Raw genomic sequence first — 9,995 nt, 5'->3', positions numbered from 1 at the left:
ATAAATATGAACTAAAATAATATAAAATGTATTTTTATTTTGTGCATGCTTGTAAATCGTATGGTGATGAATTCGTTAGAAATCACTGATTTTTTTTTTATTAGTTATTACCACCCAGCCTTCTAGGTAAAGTGTGCATTCACACGGAATTTTCAAATGCAAATACAAGTTCCATGAAAGGAATAAATAATGGAGAAAATATGATTATGTTTGCCATTCACACTGGAGTTTATGGCGAAAATATGATGCTATACTGCTCTCCTTGTTATTGCATTGGATCAATTTCCCATTATTGCCACTACTCCATAGTCCATACATAATCGGATGAGACGGGTCAACTCCTGATAAAACGTCTATATTCGTTGAAAGTGTAAAACTTCTCATTTCAACCACAGCCATTTTATTTTTTATGGTGAATATAGATTTAATCTCTACCACTTAGATCTGCATGATTATTTTAAATTATCAAAACCGTACAATATTAATCAAATTTCCTACTTAAGTATCACATTAATCTATCTCAACATTTATGTGAGAAACAACAGACCACTGAAGGTTGCCTTCTCATAAGACATGTTTTGGCAATAATCATTGTACCAACACAGTTGATAAAAATTTCTGCTACTGTTTTGCAGCAACAGATTGCAATGTTTAGATTCTATACCAGTAAGCTAACGTGAGGACACAGAATCACGTTCTAAAAGATAGAATAAAGTTATCATTTTAAATTGGTTTTGTGAAAATTCAACTAGTGTGACTTAGTAGGCAACTCAAGTTACCATGTGGGTAGACTTTATTTGCAGTGCAGTTGTTCAAATCCCATTGCAATCACCATCTTGTTAAAGCCACCGTATTAGACACTTATGGGAGGAATAGTCACTAGCCTAAAAAGGTAGTAGAACTCAGGACGAATAAAAAGTGTTTTTTTTTAGTCATGCACACAAGACAAAGGAAGTTGGAAGTGACAAGGCATAAAGAATCATATATTTAAGAGGAACAGGAAAACAACAAAGAGAAGGAAAAGGTGGGGAAGGTTAATGAGCAATCAATTTTGTCATAAGGCAGCTCACTTGGGGGAAAGGGGTTGTTCTTTTTTAAAGTATACTTTATTTGAATTTAAATAAATTTTAAAAAATGTATCTAATACATAACAACCATGGCAACGTGGTAGGCTTCTAAAGTTACCAATTATCAATTCTTTATTAGAACAGGTACTATTGTCAAAAACAAAAACCAGCGATGATTGCTACTGTGTGTGATAATATTTGTCAATACATACATAAACAATTCAATCCAACCCTCCCAAACTGATATATGACACTTGAGATAAGGAAGAGATCATGAAGTCCAGGAAACTTCACAAACATTATATTTAAGTTTTCATTAATCTTATATTCTGCCATCATAAAGGCAACAAAAATGGAATAAAAATCTTCTCTTCATATAATATCCACAAACTAAAAAGACTCTACAAAAACCATCAAAATTTAGATGTTTCAAATCTCAGTTATAGCACAATTGACACCGTACCAACATATTGCCTTGTGTAAAATGCCATTTCTTAAAATGCAGTATTTCACACTCTTTTCCTGTCAGTTATTTATTTGTTTCACAGGTATTCACGCATCCTTCAAGCGTAAGACTAGTCCTTTCAGGTACGGAGCAATAAGGTTTAGTCCTCTTCAGAAGTTGCATCTTCAGGGCACAAACCTTTATCCTCCCCTAGGACTAGGAGCAAAGATTGCTTAGCACTATGCCTAACTCCTAGAGGGTATCCTTCCCTCTTAGTCATTAACATAATAATAAACTATTGGTTTCCAGATATTTTTTATCCGTAGAAAGAGCTACACATCTAGAATATTGAAGCTAAATTTCAACAGATCCATCATTATATAAAAAGTGGACACAGAGTTTGTCACTGCCCACCTTACATATTTCCACTCTGTTTTAATATCAACAGAACAGAACCAGGATAAAAAAGAAAATTGAAATGTTGAGTTACACATACACCTACTAAATATATAGCCAAGTTGGGTGGAGTTTGATTTGTTTTAGGAACTGTCTTTGATTTAGTTCAAATACTTTCTCACTTCAGCATTCGAAGCACATCTTTTATGAAGCAATAAAATCATGAACTATTTAATCCTACGTAGATTGATCTAATCTTTTGTGTGCAAAGGCATTAAGGAACCATTTGGGAATAAGATAGGTGTCCCTTAGGCACTGCTTAAGAATCAGACAGGTGTCAGTCTGGCATCAGATACGGAACAGTTCTTGATCATTTCAGACAAAATATAATCTTTCTCTACACTGTGAATGGATGATTTAGCTGTTCTTTTTATGCTTTCATCACATAGCAAGGAACATTAATGCTTCAAATGAAGAATAAACCTCCGCTTGACACAAGTTTAGAAGCACAGCAACGAACGAAAGGGAGAAAAACAAAGGTGTCAAATTATTAGATAACTTCCGCCTCACACCACCAGAGAAGTATAGTTAAAAGAAATAGAAGCAAAAGGTGTATCCATATATAACAGAAAAAGATGGGGAATCTTAATATTGACAGGTCTTTCTATTTCCAGATATTTTATAAGTAATTTCTCTGAAAACATCCAAATGTAATTTTACAATGCTAGATTTAAACATGCATTAATTGGTACATCCTCCATCATTGATTGTACAATTCCCACTCTAATATTGTGTGTGTGTATGTATAAAATACAAGACATGCATCAATATTGAGAACAAAAAATCTATTATTGCAATCCGATACATGATATTGAACTGGTCAACCTTTACAGCTTACAGCATCAGTGGTGGAAATTCAGAAGTACCTCAAATTGGTGAATACTATTCCTACTTATTATTCCATTCCACCTCCAATGCAATCTCATTACGGCGTTGAAATGGAAGAGTAAATGGTGGATTATACTGCAAGCAAATAAAAAAGCAATTTACATTTGAAGAAAAAAATATCAAAGGGTAAACTTCCCTTTAACCCCAATATTGCATTAAGATTCTCTAACCTGTGCAACTTCTACTGAAGTTCCTTCTTTAATCTTAAACTGACTATCACTTTTTAAAGCTTCTCGTAGTTTCAGTTCGCGCTGCTTAATTTCTTCATCATTCACAAAACCTGATTCTCAAAGGCAAGAAAATTATTTATTTGATCGAGCTCTTTAAATTAAATTTGAACAAAATTTTATGCATTTATGCTGAAATAAAAACATTTAACAGGTCTAGTTTACTATTGTATAACTTTATGGTTAACCAACTATGGTTCATGCCCAGGCATACCATTATTCAATTGAAATAAAAATGCAACACATTTTCTCAAAAAATAAAATGGAACACGTCGAGATGCATATACACACGTAAATACATAGAAATATACATGTGATTGAAAAATTGAAATAAACCAATTGTGTTGTATTTGTACACTGTCCGGTAGTTAAATATTTACACTAGTAATGGGTTTCCGCAATTAAAACCTAAAAAGGGAAATGAAATCAAATTACTGAAATATGTCCAAGGCAAGAACTCACCTGAAAAGGCAACTACAGCAACTATTTTTCGGGGCACCTCTTTAATTGTCACAGAGGAATCTTTAGGCAGTGGCAAGTTAGCACCATACTTTGATGGCATGACGAAAGACATTCTCCACTTGTCTTGATCTTCAATCTAAGATAATACAATAATAAATTAGAACATCATAAATTACAAATATATATTAAAAAGTAACTCCTAATCGAATAGTTGTATTGATTATTAAATACAGAACTTCCAGAAAATAATATCACAAAATCCACACACTGGCTATATCATAACAGAAACAAAAAGGGAAAAACAACGAAAGAGGAACCTGTGAACTAAATGGTTAAAATAATAGTGTTATCTTATAACGCCGTCTAATTGGGATAGATATAGGTAATTCATAAGATGGAAAATAGTATCAATTTATCCAATCTCACACACTTAAACTTTACATATTAATTAGACCATGTGTTAAAGAACATACGAATTTGATAGAATTTTCAGGCGTCACCTTTAACTATGTATTTGGATAAAGTTAAGAAAAATCAGCTTGAAAAAATATGCCAGGGTAGTTTAGACATTACTGAATCATTATGAAAGATTTATTTCAATTGAACCTGAATTACAGAAACATGGATTTTAAATTGTGAATTATAGTGTATAAAAGTTCAGACCATGAAAATAAGTTAGATGCAATTATTTCACTGCCATTATTGACAATGTTTGCTATAGTTATATAAAGGTACGTTGCTAAAGTTATGTTTGCTGAAACGGATATAATTATGCTAAACTTGCTGGCAATGCATATAAAAAAAAAAGATAAAGATTGTCAATGAGATATTTCACGAAATCCATAAAATAAACATAATACCTTTGTTGTTAACACAGGAGTTGTCATATCCATTTTAACCCCATCAGATTGATTCTTACTAGTGAAAACAGGTGTAGTCATCTCCATTTTCTCATTCTTTGTATTCTACCATGAAAACAACAGCACACATATATAACTTATGTCTTCTCTCAAAATAAAAGGGGAAAATAAAAGGAGGTAGTGATCGAATGCAACACAGTAAATTTTTAAAATGTATGAATGTCGTTAGTTCTAAAATATAACTACCTTACCGAAAAGGTACTCAGCTAAGACATTAAAGGACCGAGAAGCACCATTGAAATCAAATCCCCTCTTCCCAGGCATTGTTGTCTCAGCCACAAAGTAAGGCTGCAAAGATAATCATCAGATCAAGGAAAGACATTACCAAGACCGGATGGTTTGTCAGTGACAGCAACGCACTTAGCGTGGCATGGAAATGTAAGGAATTAATTAACAACATATAACCTCTAAAGACTACGAAAATCAAGAAAGGAGAGTCTTTTAAATACAGAAGCAAGATACAGCACGTGATACGTTATAATGTTCCATCACTAAATGCAATAACTTATTATATTTGGCTGACAATTGTCTAAGTGCAACGCTTAAAAAAATTATGCGTAAATACGCTAACTATCTATTAGGATTTTGGTGAAATTATACAACTTCAGTGTTTCTTTACCCTTACAATAACATCTTTTAATTGCTTGAAAAACATTACGCGGACGGACACTTCTTATACATGAAACTAACCCTCTTACTTCTTTGAAAAACATTACGCCTTGCTATCCAACAAGAGAGGTTGTTGTAAATGTTAAAAAAGTAAGAAGAGTTTAAACTCGAATGGCTCAAGGTCCTGAATGGCAGTTTGAAAAACATTTTCACAAAATCTCATAGATGATAAGTATAATTTACTCTAGCATTAAATATTAGAAAGCACATATATGTAGAATTATAAAAGAAATGAATTAAAGTATAAAATTTATTTCAAAGAAAAGAGAGCTAGCACACACACACCTCAACTTCCCGAATCTCATACTGGTCCCTTCTGCCCAAAACTTTGAACTCGACAGTCTCAAGGTCCGGAACTGCAACGAAGCTCCAACACCGAAACAATTAATTACGCAAGAAAAGTGAACATTATAACAGCAATTTGCGTTTTATAGGACAAAAAATAATTATGTACCACTCATCAACCCCTCCTCGAGATTACGGCTTTCGAATCTCTTCGGAAACAAGTATTTGGCAGTCTCGGCAGCAACGTCAGCTAGAACTGCGGCACGAAAATTAGTTATTAGTTAGGGAGATTCAAGAGTGAAAGAGAAGGAAAGAAATCACAAAGTTGGATAGAGAAAAACATTTACGTCGCTGGCTGAGAGAGTTGGCTTGAGAAGCGAGAGCGAAAACGAGTGAGATTCGGGATTCGAATGGCGAAATAGTACTTGGGCGCGTGCTGATTCTCTCGCCGGAAGACGAGGAGTTGGTGACAGAGAGAAACGAAGACTGTCCGGTAGATTTTCCGGGAACCGGAATCACCATGCCCGGTTGCAGAGAAACAGGAGAAAGGTTGCAAACAGGAAACATTTTTTCTTCAATCGAATTTGATTCACGATTCTTCTTCCTTCTACTTCTGCGTTTTGAAATTTCTGTTGCTCTCCGCGATTTCGGTCCACTTGTTGTCCTTATGATTTTTCGCGGCACGGACTATTTATACGTGTCCATCTTCTGCAGATACTTTACCCCCGAACCGCTGCTACAAGCTTCTGTGATTTTCTCCTCTTGCGAAAATGTTTTAATAAATATTTTAAAATTATTTTTACAATTTACAATAAACAAGAAAATTAGGACAACTTTTTTTTTTCACTTTAAGAACATTTTAAGATAATTATTAGGTCTGATTGAGAAACAGAAAATGGCGTCGAAGAAGTTGATGAAAGCGAGAGCATTGGCAACAGTAAAACCTTCTTCAGCGATCCCCAACCTCCCTCTTCCCTCTCCACCCTCAGACACACCCGTGTCCCAAGTTCACTATGCCCGCTTCCTGGACTTCTTGAAGGCCCATTGGGCCCCGCCGTTCACCCCCGACACCCTCCTCCACTTCCTAAAATCGAAGCTCCACCACCACCCTTCCTTCTCTCAATTCGACTTCCACCTCTTCACCTGGGCCTCCTCCCTCGACTCATTCCACCACACCCACGCCACGTTCCACTGGATGGCCCGCACCCTCGCCGCCACCCACCGCCTCCCCCAGCTCCGCGCCCTCCTCCACCTCATCGCCACCCACCCCTGCCCCTGCTCTCCCTCCATCTTCTGCTGCCCCCACACCCAACCCATCTTCTCCCACGCCATCCACGCCTTCTCCAAATCCTCCCAACTCCACCACGCCCTCTCCGCATTCCACTCCATGACTAAACTGATCGACTCCAAGCCAGACGTCGCCGTTTTAAACGTCCTCATCCACGCCTTCGTCAAACGCGGTAACCTAAGCCAAGCCCTCCAGTTTTACCGCGAGATGGTGGCTACCCACCGCGTTAAGCCTGACGTTTTCACCTTCAACATTTTGATAAGTGGTTACTGTCGGAACTCGCAGTTCGCGTTGGCGTTAGATGTGTTTCAAGAGATGGGGAAAATGGGGTGCGAGCCCAATGTGGTTACTTTCAATACCTTGATCAGGGGAATGTTTAGAGAGGGGAGGGTTGAGGACGCCATTGAGATGGCTCGCGAGATGGTTCAATTAGGGTGTGAGCTTTCGTGTGTTACTTGTGAGATTTTGGTTCAAGGGCTTTGTAAGGAAGGGAGGGTTTTACAGGCGTGTGAATTGTTGCTGGAGTTTTCCGAAAAGAGGGTTTTGCCTAAGGGGTTTGATTGTTTTGCTTTGGTGGAGGTTTTGTGTGGGCAAGGGTGTGCTGTGAGAGCGTTGGAAGTTGTTTATGAGTTGTGGAATGGGGGGAGTGTTCCGAGTTTGGTTGCTTTTATTGCTGTGGTTGATGGGTTGAGGGGGTTGGGGAAGACCGATGAGGTGCAGAGATTGGTGGAAAGGATGCTTGATGAGGGTATGGTGCTGGATGTTGTGACTTTCAATTGTGTTCTTCGGGATATTTGCGATGCACGCAGAACCGATGAGGCGAATAGATTGATGTTACTTGCTTTGAGCAAGGGTTTGGAACCGGATGACATGACTTATAGGACTTTGGTAATAGGGTATACGGAGGAGGGAGGGAGGGAGAAAGGAGAGTTTCTGGTGAATGAAATGTTGGATAGGGGGTTTATACCTAATCTTGCTTCATATAATAAGTTGATGAGTGGATTGTCTAATTGCAGGCCCTCTACATGCCATCAAGTAAACAAATTTTATCGATGAAGATGCAAATATTTAAGAATTAACTTGGATTTCAATTGACAGTGTTGATGGGCCAAGGTGATTGTGAAATGATTCTGAACTGAACTGGTAAGGGAATTGGAAACATGTGTGGTGGATTGAAACGACGAAACTCCTTGTCTCATAACTGCAACTTCTTGATGGGAGGAATTTGGATTCTCTGCAAAATAAGTGTAAATTGGAGGCACTGTAGACGGTAGTACCGAAAAACCAGTAGATAATCTGCACTCGCCCATGAGATGTGTCATGGGGGCTGTAGTACTGTCCCATTGATTTTGACCGGGACATATGCCATTGGAGCTGTGTTAATGCCACTTGATTAAATACCAGAAGTGGTATCATTTGATCTATTCACCATTGATCGGTTCAGAAAGGAGTGTTGTTATAGTTAAGAACTCAAAACCAAGCTGGAAGCAGTGTTGTTGAGTACTTGGACAATTGCAGTACTTTTGTTGAGGCCAAAGGTATCCAAAGTTTGCTTGTCAAACTTCTGAAGGGTCAATTTAGTGCCTACTGTATTGTGTCAAATTCTAAAGGCATAGTCATGAAATAATTTTAAGTCGTCATTTACTCTTTTCCCTTGCATATTTGCTATTTTTTTCTGGTTCTTACGAAAACTAATTATGTTTTGGGCCAACAGTGAAGAAATTACTTAATTTTCAACCTTTTTGTCTGCAGATCCTTGCACACCTTCAACATGTTTTGACAAATCAAAGAGATGTATAATTTTTTAGTAGATTTTTTAACAGATATTAATAAGCATTGGATCATCTTCGCAGAATCGACAGGGCGGACGTACAGGGTGAAAGAAAAAAGAAGGTATATACAGTTTGTATGATGACAGTAGTTTATTAGGGAAACTAGGAGATATCCCCACAGTTTTGGCCAATTTTAGGCCGGAATTTGCTTTTTAGTGTTTTGTTTTTTTCCCACAAACATATCATCCCAAAAATGACATAGCAGGATGTAAGGCTAAATATGCACCACGTTGTTTTCATCCTTTTGTATTTCCTCTTTTACGCCGCATATTCTCATGTGACAATTTTGGTCATGCTATTTAAAATCTGCAATATGCGTAGTTCAAATTGCTGTATGTCACTTCATTATCTGGTTTGTATGTCATATTTGGCTTCTATAAAGTGAAGAACACACTTTAGAAGATAATGAATTTATATTTAGAAAATTAACTGTTGTGATAATGACCAAATACATGAACGTATATAACAAAGTTATTTGTATTATTTTGTTAATTCTTTAATCAATGATTATATTTTATCCTCTGAAATGCACCTTTTGCTTTAGTGGAGACAAATCCTATGACTGCGGCTGCATAAGCTCAATTCTTGTCTCCATAAGTGCAACCTCCATGCTGCCTCCTTTGGATTCATTTGTGACCCTGGTGAAATGCGGCTGGATTCTTCAATCTTGTCTATGGGATTTCTGCCAATATTGCAAAGATGTTCATCACTAAGTTTATATCAAATGAACTGCCATATGTTGTCCGATCCATGTATGCTACTGGAAGTTCATTTTTAAATTGCTAATAGCTTCAGTTTTGTATTATGTGTAGTTTTATCATCACAGAAAGATTCATGTAATAGGCAAAAAGGATTTATACTTGTATAGTTTTTCTAACAATTTTAAGTTAGATTGAGCTGTAAGCACGGTGGAAGGTTGGACGTGATATGTATAACGAGACTTGAGTTAAAAAAATATTCACAATACGGGAGGACGAACAATTTTCAATACAAATTCTAAAACCTTGTAAATGAAAAATGAAGCATGCACCATTCCATCTACATTATGACCTATTTGGAAGTACATACAAAAGTTGAAAAAATTAACTCCAAAAACAAAACACATGTTTAAGGTCGAAAAAGAACAAAGGCGACTGTAATCAGAAATGTCTGGGAATTTTTCTGAAGGTAAAAGGAAACAAAAGTAGGGAATTATATGAGAAATAAATTTGCATACCAAACGAGAAGGCGAGATAGTAGAAAACTAGTGGTGAGCAAAATACATAGCCATCTGAAGAGATTTATGCTGGAAGCCACATTTTTCATAGAACGCCTTATTATCGAGTCTGCAATCAAGAATGAACCTTATAGCATCCCAAGGAACGCGCATGCTCCATCAGGAAGCTGATGATTCTCTTTAACGTCCTCAATGTGCCCAACTTTGCCGCAATTTCTCAAAAAATTCTTCTCAATAAAC

At 36.8% G+C, this 9,995-nt stretch overlaps 2 protein-coding genes across 3 annotated transcripts; one reads left to right on the top strand and one right to left on the bottom strand.

The window, feature by feature from the left end:
• Nucleotides 1-2,531: 2,531 nt before the first annotated feature.
• LOC124842433 (heme-binding-like protein At3g10130, chloroplastic) lies at nt 2,532-6,143 on the bottom strand. Its single transcript, XM_047318909.2, has 8 exons — nt 5,767-6,143; nt 5,589-5,675; nt 5,420-5,490; nt 4,652-4,753; nt 4,406-4,510; nt 3,546-3,681; nt 3,027-3,136; nt 2,532-2,931 (listed from the first exon to the last, which is right to left on the bottom strand). Exons 1-8 carry the CDS (start codon nt 5,984-5,986, stop codon nt 2,857-2,859), a joined length of 906 nt encoding a protein of 301 aa, XP_047174865.1. The 5' UTR covers nt 5,987-6,143; the 3' UTR covers nt 2,532-2,856.
• A 168-nt stretch (nt 6,144-6,311) lies between these two features.
• On the top strand, nt 6,312-9,398 carry LOC124842432 (pentatricopeptide (PPR) repeat-containing protein). Of its 2 annotated transcripts, none has more exons than XM_047318908.2 (2): nt 6,312-8,245; nt 8,460-9,398. In XM_047318908.2, exon 1 carries the CDS (start codon nt 6,315-6,317, stop codon nt 7,761-7,763), a length of 1,449 nt encoding a protein of 482 aa, XP_047174864.1. In that variant the 5' UTR covers nt 6,312-6,314; the 3' UTR covers nt 7,764-8,245; nt 8,460-9,398. The 2 variants fall into 2 exon arrangements, with proteins under 2 accessions (XP_047174864.1, XP_087972555.1); XM_088116429.1 differs by having other exon boundaries at nt 6,312-8,600; nt 9,084-9,398.
• The last annotated feature ends 597 nt before the right edge of the window (nt 9,399-9,995 follow it).

This window comes from Vigna umbellata, chromosome 5, assembly GCF_029865625.1.
Source record: "Vigna umbellata cultivar VRB3 chromosome 5, Vumbellata_1.0, whole genome shotgun sequence".
Taxonomy (NCBI): Eukaryota; Viridiplantae; Streptophyta; class Magnoliopsida; order Fabales; family Fabaceae; genus Vigna; species Vigna umbellata.
Note: the sequence above shows the minus strand (reverse complement) of the source record. Positions and strands in the feature narration are given on the sequence as shown.

Excerpts from the sequence above, each read along its gene's own strand:
- LOC124842433 (XM_047318909.2), bottom strand. The coding sequence starts at position 5,986 with ATGTTTCCTGTTTGCAACCTTTCTCCTGTTTCTCTGCAACCGGGCATG. Across the intron at positions 5,676-5,766 it reads CAACTCTCTCAGCCAGCGAC|TTCTAGCTGACGTTGCTGCC; the intron begins GTAAATGTTTTT and ends TTCGTGCCGCAG. Across the intron at positions 2,932-3,026 it reads CTTCAGTAGAAGTTGCACAG|TATAATCCACCATTTACTCT; the intron begins GTTAGAGAATCT and ends ATTTGCTTGCAG.
- LOC124842432 (XM_047318908.2), top strand. The coding sequence starts at position 6,315 with ATGGCGTCGAAGAAGTTGATGAAAGCGAGAGCATTGGCAACAGTAAAA.